Here is an 18337-nt window from a genome sequence, read left to right as displayed (position 1 = left end):
GTCACCACGTCATAGGAAAGATATGGAGGCTTTTGACAGGGTGCAAAAGAGGTTTACCAGGATGTTGCCTGGAGTAATGTATCAGCCATATGGATAAGTTGGACAAACTTGGATCGTTTTCACTAGAGCGTTGGAGGCTGAGGGGTGATGTGATCAAAGTAAATAAACCCTAAGAGAGGCACAGATAGGGTGGAGAGTCAGAGTATTTTTTTCCCTTAAGAGTGGAAATGTCAAATATAAGGAGGCATAGGTTTAAGGCAAGAAGGAAAAAATTTAAATGAAGGCAATTCTTTTTTCAAAAACAGAGGGTGGAACATGCTGCCAGGAGACATGATAGAAGCAGATATGAATCAACATTTCAGAGTCATTTAGACAAACACGTAAACAGGCTGGGGATACAGGGATATGGACCGTGTGCAGGCAGATAGGATTAGTTTAGAATGGCATCACGGTCAGCACAAACATGGTGGGCCAAAGGGTCTGCTCCCCCATGCTGCATTGTGTGTATTCTATGTTAACACAGACTGTGATAACAACAGTATAAAGGGCAGACAGGATGAAAGAGTCCCTGAAGTTTGCTCAGGAGAATTTTCTTAAAAATCAATAAGTTTCTGCCCCTCAAGGAAGGAGACATTATTAAATATGGTTCAGGGTATGTAGGTGATTAAGTGGGTCAGCAGGGAGCACAAAGAACAGCAATCATACTATCACAACACTTAGGTTAGCTTTGCAAAAGGACAAGGAATGACCCTCAGTAAAAATAAACTTAACTGATGGAGTGAGGGATGACAACTGATGCACCCAAGTCAGTAGGATTCAAATTGGCAGACAAAACTGTAATCAAATAATAAGCTGCTGTTTAAGCTAACTTAGTTTGGATATAGTGAAGATAGATTCCCATTTGTGGGATAGGTAGAACAACCAAATGACTGAGCTGACTGAAGAGGCAAGAGCAAGATAAAGCAGAAAAACTTGGCTTTCACTTATTAACCTGACATTTATCATACCCAAGTTGAATATCGAGTACTCAGAGGGAAAGTGAAAAAGGAAATGAGATAGGCAAAGGGCCAGTTTTGGAAGACAAAGGTAGCTTTCAAAAAACAAGGCAGTCCAAATAGCTGGTCAAAAATCACAACACCAGGTTATAGTCCAATGGGGTTTATTTGGAAGCACTCTCTGTCGGAGCTCTGCTCCTTCATCATGTGGTTGTGGAGTATAAGATCATAAGACACAGAATTACTCCACAACCACCTGACAAAGGAGCAGCTGGTGGTAGTAGTAGTAGGTGACAGATCCGTTAGGGAATCTGTGTTGTGTGGCAACATGACTTTTACATGCATGTTGTAGTGCAGTGCAATGAACAGCGATAGTAGATATTTGTTCTTTCAAGCTGACTGAGAAACTATCCCACTTTTACCATTTGCTATTGATGTGTGCTGGATGATTTGCAAGTCAACATTAACTTGTTAAGCCACTTTATGAATGCCTTGGTCAAGTTTTATATTGGCACTCAAAATCGAGGCTTCTGACTCAGAGGCAGGGAAGCAACTGACTGTGACTCCAGACTTCCCAATAATTTCCCAATAATAATAAATATTAAAAAAAAGATAATAAGAGGAGCAGTTGGGATAAGTGGGGCAAAAAATGAGAGGCATCTGTGTAGTCAGAGGGTATCGCTGAAATGCTAAATGAATACATCATATCTATACTTATCATGAAGACAGTGGTGACAAAGCAATCGTGAAACAGGAGACAGCCAAAAAGTGAGTGGGGTAAAAATAGATAAGACTGGCTGTACTTGGGAGTTGATCAGTCATCTGGATTTGACAAGATACAGAAAGAGGTACTGAGGGAAGCAAGGCTGAAAAATGTGGAAGCATTTTCCATACTCTTTCAAGCCCTGCTTCCCAAACGACTAGAGAGTGAAGGATAATACCAGTAACCGCTGACCAGTAAGTTTAAATTTGGTGAAAAATTGAAGAAGATGATAATCTGGCACAAAATGAGCCATTGCTTGGGCAACAGTAGATTAAGAAAGAAAAGTAGGCACAATCTAATAAGGACAAATTGTGAAATAATTTGATTGAGTTTCAAAGTGAATCAACAAAGATGATCAAAGGGGTAATGTGATTGATGTGGTACACAAACTTTAAAGAAAAGGTATGATGAACCAAAGTTGAAACCCATGGATTAAAAAGCAGATTAAAATTCAGAAGCACAACTACAAAAGGCGGCACTGACAGAAATCAGATTGCATTGATGAGCAGTTGCTTGACATGTCAAGAAAGCACACAGAGGTATATCACAGATTTGGCACTATTTTTCTCTATATATTAATGGTCCAGACCTGGTTGTTCAGGGCAGAATGTCAACATTTGCACATGTTTACAATACCTAGAGGAATGTACATAGAATTTACAGGCTGATGGAAAAGATGGCAAGTGGCAGATAAATTGCAATGTAGAGGAATGTTGAGTGACACATTGGCTGATGACCAAGGAAAGCAATATGAAGGATATAATTCTGAAATGGGCGGTACATCAGCAATTCCGATAGCCATATGCTATTACATAAATCAATAAAGGTCAGCGAGCAAGTGGAGAAACTGGTTAAAAAGACATATGGGATCTGGGGATTCATTAAGATAAAAATACAAAACTGGCTTAGCCTCAACTGAAGTGTTGCGGCTTGCGCTACACCTTAAGATTAATGGTGTGGTGGTTTTAGAGAGTGTAGAAAAGATTTACAAGATTGGTTCCAGGGATTAGGGATTTCAATCCATGGACAGTCGAAAAAACAGTGGTTATTCTTGAAGCCGACATTGAGAGAAGATTTGTTGTGGATGCTTAAATAATGGGGGCTGCAGACAATGTAGAGTGAAACTGTACTCATGTTAAGAGCTAGAAGACACTGATTTCAGGTGATTAGCGAAAAAGACCAAGGATGGCATGTGGAAAAGCTTTTAACATAGCATGCAATTTGAAACACACTGTTCCAGTACGGTGAAGGTAAATTCAGTTGTGGTTTTCGAAAGAGAACTGGATACATTGAAAAGATTGTAACAGTACAGGGAAATTACATAGAAAGAAATTAAATTGCTCTTGCAGTACAAGAAAACCAGCAAAAACGCAATGAGTAAAGTGTCCTTTCATGCTGCACTCATTCTACAACTGAGCCACACTGACCCTTGCTCTCTGACCAAATCAGGTGATGGTATAGCATAAGATGCATTCAAAATGACGTAACCACCAATATTCGTTCTAGATTTTCTTTGTAGTGGTCAAGCTATAAACTCTCTGGCGCATATAGGCAGTTTACAATTTAAAATAACTTCAGTCATACAGAAAATGTCTCCCAACTAACAGTCAAAGTTGAGAGAACTGACTTACTTCAACGCACAACTACATTCCAGATTATTACCCAGCCATGCACGCATGGACGTTAAGGGGAATATTATTCACCACACCTAAACGGGAGACTGGCTGAAAATCACAAATGTTTTCCACTGCAGAATGTTGTTTAATTAATGTAACCAAATGGTTTATAACATCCCAATAGTTTTGTCAGATGGATCTAGTCATAAGGCCAGAGTAAGCTTTAGCTTTGCTATCTCACCACTAAGTTAGAAAGTCAGGGGTGCAATCCCAACTCCAGAAACTAAATTAGTGCACTGGGAAAGTGCTGAATTATCAGAGATATATAGTCTTTCACCTGAGACATTTGACTAAGGTTCAGTCCAGTGGGCATAAAATGTATGATAAATGGATAAGCAGTGAAGTTCGAGTCCAGAACAACATTTATGCCTCATAAATTGAGAAAGCGAGAGTCTAATGCCAGTCATCACATTACTATTGGTTATTGAATTTCCCTACAACATAACAAAGATTACACTTCAAGAATATTTCATCAGTTGAGAGATGTTTCTGCATGTCCTGAGTTTCTGAAAGGCACTATACGAATTAGCATTAGAATTCCCTACAAAGTGGAAACAGGCCCTTAGGCCCAACAAGTTCACACCGACCCTCTGAAGAGTAACCCACCCAGACCCATTCCCCTACCCTACATTTACCTCTGACTAATGTACCTAATCTACAATCCCTGAGCACTATGGGCAATTCACCGAACCTGCACATCTTTCTATTGGGAGAGGAAACCGGAGCACCCGGTGGAAACCCACACAGACACGGGAAAATGTGCAAACTCCACATAGGCAGTCCCTGAGGCTGGAATCAAATCCAGGTCCCTGGCGCTGTGAGATAGTGGTTCGAACCACTGAGCCACCATGCTGCTCCGAAATGAAAGTATTGGTAAACAAAACAACATAATACATTGGAATGTAGCTCAGAGTTTGCAAAAACCCGAGTATGCAACAGAGTTAATTTTCACTTGCACCATTAGAACATAATGTGATTCTTAAGCACAAGTTGCATCATCCAAGGATTTTGTCAATTTGAAATTTACTAAAAGGACATATCCCTTGATGTCCTTGTTCCCCTGCAGTATATTGATACATCCTTTGCCATTATTAAAAGTTAAACATGAACTAAACATTTTAAAATGTTATTTTTCTTAAAATAAAGGAACATACTCACATTGACCAGCCTTATCCCAAAGCTCAAACAGTAGTTGAGAGGTTGGAGATTATATCAAACAGAAAATCAGAGATGCATGCAGTAAAGGTACGGCAGTTATTACGGCTAGAAAAAGCAGCAAAGCTGAGGACTAGGAAAACTTTAATATTTAGCAGAGGACAAGCTGTTTAATTTGGAAGGGGAAAATGGAATATGAAAGTAAGCTGGCTGAACTGACTACACAAGCTTCAATAGATAAGTGAAGAGAAAAAGACTGGTGAAGGCAAATGTAAGTCCTGTGTAGTTAGAATCAGGTGAGTTCATTAAGGCAAAGAGAAGGCAGACCAGTTGAACAAATACTTTGGATCTGTCTTCATTGAGGAGGACACAAATAGCATTCCAGAAATGCCAGGAGGCAGAAAGTCAAGCATGAAGGAAGAACTGAAGGAAATCCTTATTAGTCAGGAAAAGGTACTGGGGAAATTGACGGGATTGAAATCCGATAAATCCCCATGGCCTGATGCTCTGCATCCCAAAGTACTTAAGGAAGTGGCCCTAAAAACAACTGATGCATTGGTGATCATTTTCCAGGATTCAGAAGACTCTAAAAGTTTCAATGGACTGGAGGATAGCTAACGTACCTCCACTTTCCAGAGACAGACACGGGTGACGAATTATAAGCTGGTTAGCCTGACATTGGTGACGGAGCTGGCCATGGCCCTTGCAGCTAAAGGAATCAAGGGGTATGGGGGGAAAGCGGGAATGGGATACTGAAATTGTATGATCAGCCATAATTCCATTGAAGTACCGAATGGCCTACTCCTGCACCTATTTTCTATTGTTTCTACGTTTTTACAAATACATCCTGGGGACCTGAGTTCAAATCCTACCAGGTAGATAGTGAAATGTCAAATCAATTTTTAGAACTCTGGAATTAAGCATCTAATGGTGAACATAAAACCATTTCCAACTGCTGGAAAAGAAACCTCTCTTTAGGAAAGGGACTCTGCCATCAGGGGAGGTGATGGCCTAGTGGCATTAATCGCTAGACCATTAACCTAGAGACCCACATAATGTGGTGGGGTTCAAATTCCTGCCATAGCAGATGATGGAACTTGAATTCAATAAAAATCTGGAATTAGGGGTCAAATGACCATTGCTGATTATCAGGAAAAACTCATATGGTTTACTAGTGCCCTTTAGGGGAAAGAACTGCTGTCCTTACCTGGTCTGTCCTACATGTGACTGCTGACCCACCCTGTCTCTGACCCTCCAAGCAGTTAGGGATAGGTAACAAATGCTGGCCGAGGCAGTAACACCCACATTCTGTGAGTGAATTGAAAAAAATCCTTATCCAGTCTGGCCCATACGTGACTCCAGACGTACAGCAATGTGATTGACTTTCAACTGACTTCCAGGTAATTAGGAATAAGCAATAAATACGAGTCTGGCCATCCCGTGAATGAATTAAAGTATTAAACATAGAATAATAATTTGGGCAATACTCCAACATGAATGCTTTCTTCTGTTAACAAAAATTGTCATGCAGAAAACATTGTCCCAATTACTGCCACTTTGTTGCTCAGAAAGTCAATAAGCACAGTAGCATATTATCCCTGACCAAACAGAAGCAATGCTATAAAACCTGTATGTTATTTCTAATGTCAGTAATAGAATATCCATTTAGCAGACAGAATGTGCAGCTATCATGGAGAATGAACAAAAAGTGCAACAAATGTGCACGTATGACCTTCATTGTGTATCATGACCTCCTCCCACTTGATCCCCCACCAAAAAAACTGTTTTACTTTCGATCCTGAAAGCATTGCTCCAAGATGTCAAACATCATGACCTAACCTACACACTTCTCTTCATATATTAGCTTTAATGTGGATTATAGTCAGATATTTCACAAAAAGAACATAATAGAGACACAATCTGGCACCTATTCAAATGCTATACAAGCATGTTTTCTGCCTGATTCAGTAGATAGCAATCAGGGCTGAAATCTGGCTAATTGCTTCATTTTCCCAGTGCTTGGACAGAAAAGCCAGTTCTGCTACTTGCACCACTGCCTTGGATGAAGTGCTGTACAGTTTATGGGTTAGGACCTGAACAAAAAAACAAAAACTGCCAGATTGGCATAAAAACAAACTGGTTTACAATTACAATTCCTCACCTCTAGCTAGTTTGCCCTTTATATGACTATTGTCCCAAGCTATCTAGTTTACTGTTAAAGTTCTCTAAGCATGCAAAAACAGGAAGGCAGACCATCATCTGACTGGCTATAAATTGACAGAGGGTAAAGTGCACCGAGACCTAGGTGTCCTCATACATGCTTGCTTTCAGCCAACTGGTGTAAGTGCAGCAGGCACTCAAGTCAACAAATGGTATGTTGGTTTTCATTGAGAGGACTCGAGTATAGGAAAAGAGATGACTTGCTGAAATTATGGAAGGCCTTGGTGAGACCACTTCTGGAATACTGTAGTATTGGGTCTCCTTATTGGTGAATGGACGTTCTTACGCAGTCAATATTTACCAGTCTGATTCCTGGGATGGCTGGATTGATGCAAGGAGGAGGATTGGATCTATTTAGGAGTATATTCACTGGGAGTTCAAAAGAATGAAACCTATAAAGTTCTAACAGAACTGGACAGGGTAAATACAGGAACAATGTTCCTCATAGCAGGGGAGTCTAGAATCAGGGATCACAGTCTAAGGATATGGGGTAACCCATTTAGGACTGTGATGAGAAGCTTCGTCACTCAATGATAAGTCTGTGAAATTTGCTAGCTTACAAAAGGTGCTGAGGCTAAAACATTGATTTCAAGGAGGAGTTAGACATAGCAGGTGACTAAAAAGGTCAAAAGATGAAGGAGAAAAGTGGGAAGAGGCAATTGAGATAAATAATCAGCCATGATTAGAATGCATGACAGCACAGGCTGGAAGGACTGATGAATGGCCTACTTGTGCATGGAATTTCTATGTTTTGATCACATTGAGCAGTTATGTCAGGCAGCTTTCTCAAGCTGCTTAAATAGGCATCTTCTATTCACATGGTCAAATGCCTCAGTGAGATAGATAAACACATTTATTTTTCTTGCAACAGCCAGGCTGAGAAGACCACATCAATCCTGGATTTTCCAGTTCTGAAGCCACACTGGCATTTGGGGTAGATGCATTCAGCTAAGATCTGCAGTCCAACAAGTGCAACGTTGACAAACACATTTCTTATGATGCTTAGCAGGAAGGTGCCTCAAAAGGTTACTGCAATTGCTGTGGTTGCCCTCGTTCATGTACAGGGTGACAATATTGCAATCACATATACCCTGAGGAACTGCCATCTCCATCCAAAGACAGAAACGTTTGCGCAGATGCAAGAGCTCTGGTCTCTTGTGCTAGATGAGTTCACACATTAACATGAGCATTTCAAACTTTGCCCACAGTAAATTAATAACTTTTCTAGGCTCCTCGACTGTAGTTTGATAGACTATGTCTACAGCTGCCTCAGTGACAGTCCATTGATGGAGTGGTCAGCACTGTGGATCATTACAGTTTAAAATCAAATAAATCAGTGTTGTTAGTACCACCATACAGACACTGAATGCAAAGATGCCTCCCATTTAAATAAGTTGACAGATACCCTAGCTTCAGCCTTGCTAAGCCACACTTATCTGCAAGCGCTCTCTAACACAATGGGATCAGTGAAGTACAGCTGGCCCTTGGGAACAAAGATAGGGAAAGGGATTATTGATGTAATAGAGACTTCACTCGAAGCCCTTTTACCTCTCACCAAAAGCCCACCTCTCAATCAGTTGCTCAGATGGTCCTGATCTGATGATAACAGACCTCTTTATCAGGACCCTCACAACCCTCCAAATGCAGAGGACACTGCCCAACAGCATGATAATGGCCATAACTGGAATCTGACCAGTGAACACTGCCATTGGATGAAACAATCACAGCCCAGGAATTTGTAGTTTACAAATATGGCTGGTTGGACTGCAAATTGCCTTTCATACAGTCAATGGTACTCTATACCTGATTTGCCAAGTCAAGTGATGCGAAAGGCATTGAAAGCCTGATAACGTAAATTTCTTAAGTATAAAAAGTAACCTGTAAATTACAAAGCTACAAGTATTCTGAACAAATCCAATCCCACGAGCAGGTGGGAAAACAGCTGTGAATATTTAGTATTTATTGGCATCTTTCACTGGGATTGCTTTAGCGCCCTTAATTGTCATTACGTAGTTATTGGTTTGATAGCTGAGTTTAAGGAAGCTGAGGGGAACTATGAGAAACCAATGGTCTATTTGAAAGGTTAGTGTTTGAAAATTGATTAGCCGCTTCTCAAAGTGATTGAATACAGGCACACCAACCACAGGTATCAAATCAGCCTTGAAAGCTGAATAGCATACTCCTGCTCCTGGTGTTTATGCATGTCTGCAGTTGCAGCCAGTTTCCCCAAAACTCTATCAATTTTGCCAATTTTAGCTTTCTATTCTCTCCCAAAAAAGTTTCCATCTTTCCAAATGAAAAATCAGCCCCATATGTTTTTAACTCCCAACAAAAACATTTGTGAAGATGGGTCTCTAGGTTAAGTCAATTAATTTTGAGAATATTAGACTTTTGTTTTCAAATTTTATGTACGAAATTTACTGTGTTCAATATCTTCTCTCTCGTAGAGTATATTCTGCTTAACGGCACACTCTTCATGCATTCTTTTAAAGGGCTATTATCTGGACAAGTAATTTTTTTTTGTGGTTACTAACCACTTATTTCTAAGCACAAAAGAGAAGAATTATGTTGCACAGTATGACAGGATAAAAGCTCTTCTCACTTCCTGGGTACAAGAACATTGTATCTCTAAATTTAAACACTGCTTTAAAATAATATTTAATGTATCCATTTATTTGTGCCATCCTCTATCGCCCAAAAACATTATTCCAAGATTTGGTCATTATTGCCCTATAAAATAGAACAACTCAGATTTACTAGAAAATCAAATGATTTCAAATGAATACACTGATTAGCTTAGCACATTTACATAGTGCAAAGGGTGTGAGCTTCCCAAAAATTACAATGTTTGCCAAAAAACCTTAAGACAGAAGAAATTTTGAATTGTGATATTAAGAACTGCATTTAAACATTTTTGATGCTGTCATATTTAAAATGAAGTTCAAAACCTTTATTCTTCTCTCAATTTTGGACTGGACTCAGTTACTTCTCTTTTCAAATAACAAAGCTATAGTCAGAATAATGTCACGTAGCGATATGCTTAGTCATCGGTACTTGCAATTTACAAGAGCAAATTGTACATTACAGAACACTTTATAAATTTCTATCTTTAGGTCTTAAATTTTCTGAAGTTATTCCTTTGAAAGTGAAAATTCAGAATACAATATTTAAAAGTATACTCCTCACACTTCAGAGTTCCATTTTAAATGAGAAATATCTTCTCCATGTGAGCTCTAGCATTCATTTCAGAGTTTCATGCAAATCAACAGTAATCTTTTTACCATACATACCAAGCTGCAGGCTCTCTAGACTCCAAAATCTTGTCAATTCTCCCCTGGCTACCATTCTGGCGTATGAATTTTAAGGCAAAGCAGCTGATTTATCTTAAAGGCATTGCTGTTGCTTCCTTGCATAGGAACTGCTATTTACTTGAATATCTGCAATGGCTTATTCATTGGGTCGATTGCCTGTCAGCTTCATCAGGCAAGACACCAACAGTCCACTGCTCACTATATATCGACGACTTACAATTTTTTTTCCTGTGATGTCATGGGGTAGCTCAAGGGAGATTATTTCATGAAAAAAAACAGCTAAAATAGCCAAGAAATGGGTAGTGGAGAATAACTTTTGAAGTAATAATGTATCTAAGGAAATAGGGAACAAAATATTTGAAAGTTTAGAACTAAATTTCTAAATAGCTCCTAAACCTTTGAACTGGTCAGGATTTGTTACTATGAAAAATAAAAAAAGTCAAATTGTGTGTTAAACAAAAAACATCCCTCATCTAAAAGCCAAATTTCTTCATGCTCAGAAACCCCCTCTCCTCCTCCTCCTCTAAACATCTATTGCAACCAGATAATAGCTCCCTGTAAAGACCTGACTGTCACAAGCATAAGTGCAGCTGGATAGGAAGCAGCAGTTAAATGCTACACTGCATTATTAATGATACTTCATCAGCATACAACTCCTCTGATTCTAAAATAAAAAGCTGATGTCTACACTTACATTTCACTTAACATCAGTTCCAAAATTGCAACAAACTGACAGAGACCTATTTACAAATTGCAGTTCAAACAGAACATACTTTTATCCAAATTATATAGACAATCCTTACAGTGCAAGTTACAGCAAATAACTTAAATCTCCAAACACTAAATGAATTAATGTCTTCACACAGAATCCTGAAAATGCTTTAACTCTTCTCTAACAATGTACTGTTTGTGTTTATCCAAAGAGTCAAAGAGATGTAACCACTCAAGTTGCGTTGTTATAAATCAATTTCTGCATTCCAAAAAATCTGATTATTCAAAGGTTTCTAGACCATAGTTTATCAGACACAAGTAATTAATATCCCAAAGTCACCTTGAGATTAGGGACACCAAAGTTACATAAATAGAAAAGTATTCAATGCACACTTTACGTAATTGCAAATCTAGGTCTTGGAACACTTAAATCAACATATCCATTCTTAAATTATAACTTATAAAATTAGTTTGAATGGAGCAATTTGTAATTTGGATCACCTTTGGGAAAGTTGTAACTTTCTGGACAAGTCTGACATTGTAAAATTGACAATGCAATGTCAAGCACTCCAGCTCCTGCCGTACTCACCAGTCATGGCAGGCCTCAATGGGATGCCATATGCTCCCTTTCCAGGAACATATGAGAATGGATGAGCATTTCTTTATTGCAGTTAATAGTACTTCATCAATGCCATCTTATGTACCCATTACCTCTATGACAAAACTAATATACAATTAACATTCTCCTTTCTTTACATCAAAACTTTATACCACACAATGTTGCACATACAAATCAGAGAAAAGAGAAAAAAGTAATGACTTCCCATATTCTGTACATTACATCGTACTCACTTCCAATTGCCTTTAACAGCTTCTTTGTGCAAATATTATATTTTGTGAAGCAATCCGACAACTGATAACTTGCATCAGCCCATTTTGGCTCAGAGATTGTTTGTCTTTCTCACACCTCTTCTATACTAACAAGGTGGCAGCATGGTGGCTCAGTGTTTAACACTGCTGCCTCACAGCACTAGTGGCCCAGTTTCAATTTCCCCCCCCCCTCAGGCAACTGTCTGCGTGGAGTTTGCACGTTCTCCCAGTGTCTGCATGGGTTTCCTCCAGGTGCTCCCATTTCCTCCCACAGTCCAAAGATGCGTAGGTCAGGTGAACTGGCAATGCTAAACTGCCCATCGTGTTAGATGTATTAGTCAGGAGTAAATATATAGGTTAGGGGATGGGTCACTCTTCGGAGGGCTGGTGTGGACTTGTTGGGCCAAATGGTTTGTTTCCACATTGTAGGGGTTCTAACCAAAAATAATTTTTGTCAAATGTATGTCATCCGGGGAACAATTATCAATATCATACCCAATGGGCAAACTATTCTCAGAATTCAAAAAGAATGGAATGCTCCCTTAAATATTTGGCAAGGCAATCTTTATCTCTTATTTCTAAGACAGCTTTGTGTTTCAGTAGCTAATGTACTTTTAAAACCCTTTTTATTTGCTTCACATCTTGGGCCAAAGAACATTTTCCATTTTCACTCAACAAAAATATTACAGTATCAGCTATACTTGAATATCCATCTCAAAGTCTGTCTTCACAAGTATCACCAAATAGGATTAATTATGCATCCTTTGGGTCCCAAAGCCTCAACCTTGAGCATGCAGTTCACCATAATAAATTTCAATTGGCCTTTAAAATATCTGTTATTTGTAGAGTGTTTCACCATTTTGATTGATTCTAATACATTAGAACTAGCATGTGTTAATGAGTTTTGAGAAGATTTGTAGCTCAGGTTGAGGTTCTGAATGTAGGTTTGCTCGCTGAACTGGAGCAACCTACATCCACTATCATCTGTTCTTACGAAAGTGCATAACTGCTTAATTTCTTTTTAAATGTAAGATCATCTGTGATGACCTTGCATAACCTTTTGTGATACTAATATAATTTTTGCTTCTGCTTCAGTTGTGTAAACATCACAGATTATATCTGCATTCTGCCAACATTTTTGTTGATAGCACAACAGATGTAAAATAGTAGATGTTATAATGAAAACTCAATGGAAATAATCTAAAAATGCATCTTGAAGATTTCAAGTTATGAGATTGTCACCACTTCCTTTGGCAGATTGTTCCATTATAGAATTGTCCATGGGAAGAAACATTGTTGATGCATTGTATTGGGGGTAAGAAGTGGTCTTTTGCAGTTTGTGTGGATGGCTACCTCATGTTTTGTCATTCCCAGAGGGCTCAAGGTACATGTTCCTGCTAATTCCCACTAATCCATCCCATATACTGTTGAACATACCAGTCACTCTATTTTGCTCCTTTACACGAACAAGGATTTAGAATGGAAACCCTTTCAGCAAGAATACAGCACTAGTGTACGGGAAATATAGAATCATGCAGTATATCTTTAGATCGCTTCAAGGTTATTTATATCTCTTAACTTATAGTATCTCACAACGCGAAACTTAAATTGGACAAACTAATGTTCAGCAAGTTATACATCTGATATTTTAGTTGCAAAATCAAAAGATTCTTCCTCAGAAACCCAAAGACTCATTTCTTTGGCTACGTGATAAGATTGGTGATTCAAGCTTGAATCTGCTTAATAGATAAGCCAATAGGAATCCTGGTTTCCAATCTTAAATTTGCCTACATCTTATTTGTAACAAAGTGGTTTAGATTCCACAGTATCTCCATGTAGAAGATCAGCACGCATCATAAAGATGCCTGAGAGTTTCCCTTTGTGGTTTCAAGACAACATTTCTGGATGTGGTTTTAGTTGACTACATTTACTTTCTAAAGATCTGGGAATTTGCTTCAAAGTAGAGATTGAACTGGGAGATCTTTGTCAAATTCAATTTTATAGAGTAGAAGTCAGATTTAGACCTAGAATAAATAGTCTTTAAGTTACAATGGCCTGTAAAACCATGGTAGTTATCATTGCTTGAAATTCCTTGCCAGAATGGAGTGTGAATTATAGTAGCAGAGAATAAAGTTAAAAAAGTAATTCAAAGCTCAATGTAAGGAAGACATTTTAAATCAGACAGTAAATAAAAAAAAAGCACACAGTGTGAGGGAGACTTTGCATGAGACAGACAGGTGTTGAATAAGTATATTGAGAATTTAGTTCAAAGTGGGAATTCAATGCAATAGAAGAGATGCTTTAACTACGTTTTATTGCAAGAAGACAAACCTCCAGAGCAGGAGATGAGTGGGAGAGGATAACTAAAGGAGCAAAACAGATCAAGAGACTCACACATCAGAAGACGAACAGTAGTGTAAGTACAAGGTAAACTGCTAATTGGAGAATAGGATTCACGACTATTCCTGGTTTTTAAACTAAAAGTAAAATTTTCAGATTGTGAGAAAGTCTCTGATCTTTGCTTCACTTTTTTCTGAGAAAAAAGTATAAGATTCATATTGGCATTAAAACAATAAAGTGTGAAGAATTAGGGATTCAATTGTACAGGGCAGAAATATTGAGTAAGTAATTAATTAACTAATCAAAATACAACAGTGATGGCACTTCAGGTGTTGCTGCACCTTGTAGGAGCTGCTGAGCGCCAAGGTGATCCAAGATGAACATATCTGTAATCCGCGTTCGCAACTCAAGGAATTTGAATTTGAATCGAGGAGTGAGTGAGTGTTGTAGAAAATGTACCACATTACAGAGTGCAAAAGTCACTTGGACACTTGGTCCAAGAGGTGGTAATACTCCTCAGATTATACCTTTCAAAATTTGTTTGTGATCAGGGACAGGAGGGTGCAACTGCAGATAAGGCAGGTAAAGGGATCCAGAGGGTAGCATTCAAGCACTGTTCAACAGTTAAGAGGTTCTTACAAGTTGTGTAGATAAGAGTGGGGATAACAGGGAGGATGAAGGTGAGCAAATTGACCACCATGGTACAAACAATTCAAACTGGGATTGGAAATAGGATCAAAAGTAGAAGTAGTGATAGTGTAATTAGGGGGAACATATACTGTCTTCTACAGATGTGAGTGGTAGTTCCAAACACTGTGCTGCCTATTCAGACCCACGGTTAACAAGAGAAACATAGCAAAGAGGATCGGGGTAGGTCATGTAGCCCTTTGAGTCTGCTCACCATTCAGTGTGTCACCATGGTTGATTGTCTAATTGTTCCAGTTTCCCTCCCCTCCACCCCACATCCTTTCAGCCCAATAGTCCTAAGAATTATATCTAACACCACCTCGGAAACATTCAATGTTTTGGCTTCCATCACAAACTCAACACTCCATGGGAGAAGAAATATCTTCTCATTTCAGACCTAAATGACCTACACTATATCCTTAAACTCCTGGACTTCCTGATTGTTGGGAAGTTTTCAAAAGCCAACAATGACTGAAAAAAAATTGAAGATAAAGGAAGTAAACTTAGAAGGTAATCTAGCAAGCAGCACAAAAAAGGATAGTAAAAAAGTTTCTTTAAATGTGCAAAAGAGGCCAAATTCAAGCATAGGCCCCTCGGAGAATGAAGCCGGGGAAATGGGGAATCAGGAAATCGCAGAGGAATTGAACAAATACTTTGCATCGGTTTTAAAGCTAAGAAACAATAATAGCATTCCAAAAATACGAAATACTCAAGGGCAAAGTGAGGAGGGGATGGGACGCGATTACATGAAGTGAGGCCTTGAAAATATCACTTATCTGTCACGAAGAAGAACTGTACACTTTTCACAAATGTGCACTTTATTACAGATGGATTTTAAGTTATTGCATGCTTACAGTTTAGATTCCAACATGCTGCTTGATGTAGATATGTATTACTTACGATTTGATGTTCTCAAGTGCCGCCTACGCCCAACCCGATCTAAGCCAATGGGTGTGCTTTGGGAGAAAGTGAAAGGTCGAAGTCTGGCAGAGACAGCTTTGTATGGTGGTACCTGATGTGAGGGAAGGGGTGGTCGAGCAACTGGCTGAAAATAAACAAATATATTATTTTACGTTTTAAAAAACCAACTCCGCTCATAAGTAGAGGTATAATAATTTAGCTAAAAGATTAATTTTATAGATATACATTCAGGAGAAAGTGAGAACTACAGATGCTGGAGATCAGAGCTGAAAATTGTGTTGCTGGAAAAGCGCAGGTCAGGCAGCATAAAGGAGCAGGAGAATCTATGTTCCTGAAGAAGGGCTTATGCCCGAAACGTCGATTCTCCTGCTCCTTAGATATACGTTCACTTGAGATTTCAATGTGATATCATTTTGAAGTTGGTTTGAAGAGAGTCTTTCAAGCTCAAGGTATATTATTCAATCATTTTAAGATTGCAATGGTTTACATTATTTCTTACTGAACCAAGAGTGTAAATCCAATTACCAAAGGATTTATACTTCTGTTATATTCATAAATTGAGACTTAATGGATAATAAAGTAGAATTGAAATTCCTAAGAATCCAATATCAGAGCTTCCTGAAGTGGAGATTAGGGCTACAAGTGGATATGCAAGCTCTGAAGGAGCAAATGGCCGCCAGGGGACTGAGCTAGAACACCTGCACCCCTTTCTAACACACCCCTGCTCTCTGAATTCTCACCGAAGGATTGCAACTACTTTCAAGCCTCAAAATGGGAGTCAATGGGAAAAAACTTGGGAAGCACAGGCCTATATGGTATATACTGTAGAGACTGTTAAATTTAAAAACAAACTAAACTTGTTTAAATAGCTGAAAGGATGACACAGATTTCATTTTAAGACTTACTGTAAACAACCAGTTCTGCTGCTGTAGTCCAGTTATACCTTAAAATACAGAATAGAACTTTCCTTTTTACTTCTACCATAACTGAAACACTCACTTCATAGGTATAGCGAACCGTCTTTTAAGTGGTTTCTTAATTTTCAGTCCAAAGTGATTTTTCACTACCAAAGGTTTGCTTTCCTTTACTAGCCTTTTAATTTTTAACTCCTGACTGTCTTCCACTGACATAATTTCTTCCTGGTGATTCTCTCTCTAGTGAGAACAAGGCAAACATTCCAACCTCCTTTTAAACCCTCAACTTTTGTAATTTTGATCAAGCAGGGAGCTCTCATCGACATTCCTATAGAGCAAACCATAGAGTATTTGCAGTTTCTAGCTGTTCCCCTTCTTCCCAATTCTGCCCAAGACTGATGGGGAGTTTCAGGGACACCTTAGAAACACACTTTCCCAGTCAAAGCCCATTTCCACAGCAAACGAAGATGATGTTGCCATTTTCTCCAAGTGTGAACATCTTATCTCTTCTTTGCAGCAAACAACTCAGATACACCTTTCAATTTTTAACAGCCACATCACCTCAGCACTTTGTCAAACTGTCTTCAGAACACAACTCATGACTCCCTACATTTCACTCTAAATTAGAATGAGAGTTCTAGAACACAACAATCTTATAAATCTCATCTTTGTAATGACACTTTAGGTAAACAGATAAATCAACATTGCCTCTGCCAATATACCTGATCTAAATATGAACATTTAATTCCAGGTAAAACATTAATGCAGGTAAACTGATGCTGCTATTCTGTTTGACATCATTAATTTGCTTAAGATAATTGCAAGTAATGTCATGTTAATAAATTTTATCCTGACATTAATGCACCCTGGCAGCATACCAGTGCATGGCTGAGCCTGAAAAGGGCTCCTAATAAAATAACACAGCTAGTTATTAAATTCTCTCAAAGAAAATTCTTACATTTTTCTGATATAAAGTGAAGGTAACTAGGAATACTTTTTGTGACACACCAAAATCCCATTAATAGCCATCTATCAATCCCACCTTTTAGGAAAGGTAAGGGAAAACATTTATATTTTTCCTTGGTAGATCATTTATATTTGGAGGAACACCAAACAGAGAAATGACTGAAAGACAACAGAATTAGAGAACTACTTGGGAATATCCAATGCTGCATTATGATGTAAATGTAATATTATTTAGGTGCAAGAAGGTAATTTAGGTTTACTTTCAACACAAACTATTAACTTAAATCTGTCAGACTCATATGTACAGCATGGAAACTAACCCTTCGGTCCAATATGTCCATGCTGACCAAATGTTCTAAGTTAATCTAGTACCATTTGCCAGCATTTGGCCCATATCTCTCTAAACCCTTTCTATTCATATACCCATCCAGATGCCTTTTAATCGCCTCTGGCGCGTCATTCCATACATGCATCACTCTCAATGTGAAGTTGTTGCCCCTTAGGTCCCTTTTAAACCTTTCCCTGTTCACCTTAAACCTACACACTCTAATTTTGGACTTAACTACCTGGGGAAAAAGGCCTTGATCATTCACCCTATCCATGCGCCTCATGATTTAATAAACTTCTCTAAAGGTCACCCTCAACCTTTGACACACAAGAGACAAAAGCCCCAGCTGATTCAGCCTCCCCCCTCTAGCTCAAACGCTCCAACCCTGGCAAAATCCTTGTAAATCTTTTCTGAACCCTTCCAAGTTTCACAACATCTTTCCTAGAGCTGGGAGACCAGAATTGCATGCAGATTCCAAAT

At 38.7% G+C, this 18337-nt stretch overlaps 1 protein-coding gene across 11 annotated transcripts in view; it reads right to left on the bottom strand.

Annotated features, from left to right (window-relative positions):
- The window catches only part of LOC140481336 (spermatogenesis-associated protein 13-like), a 237817-nt gene that overhangs the window by 37345 nt on the left and 182135 nt on the right, over nt 1-18337 (bottom strand). For 10 of the 11 annotated variants that reach the window (XM_072577338.1, XM_072577342.1, XM_072577339.1 and 7 more), the window contains one exon: nt 15629-15773. In XM_072577338.1, coding sequence (XP_072433439.1) covers nt 15629-15773 — 145 coding nt within the window. Of the gene's footprint in view, nt 1-10099; nt 10291-15628; nt 15774-18337 lie in introns of those variants that run through there. The other variant, XM_072577350.1, reaches the window with a different exon arrangement.

This window comes from Chiloscyllium punctatum, chromosome 9, assembly GCF_047496795.1.
Source record: "Chiloscyllium punctatum isolate Juve2018m chromosome 9, sChiPun1.3, whole genome shotgun sequence".
Taxonomy (NCBI): Eukaryota; Metazoa; Chordata; class Chondrichthyes; order Orectolobiformes; family Hemiscylliidae; genus Chiloscyllium; species Chiloscyllium punctatum.
This window is presented reverse-complemented; position numbering and strand designations above follow the sequence as displayed.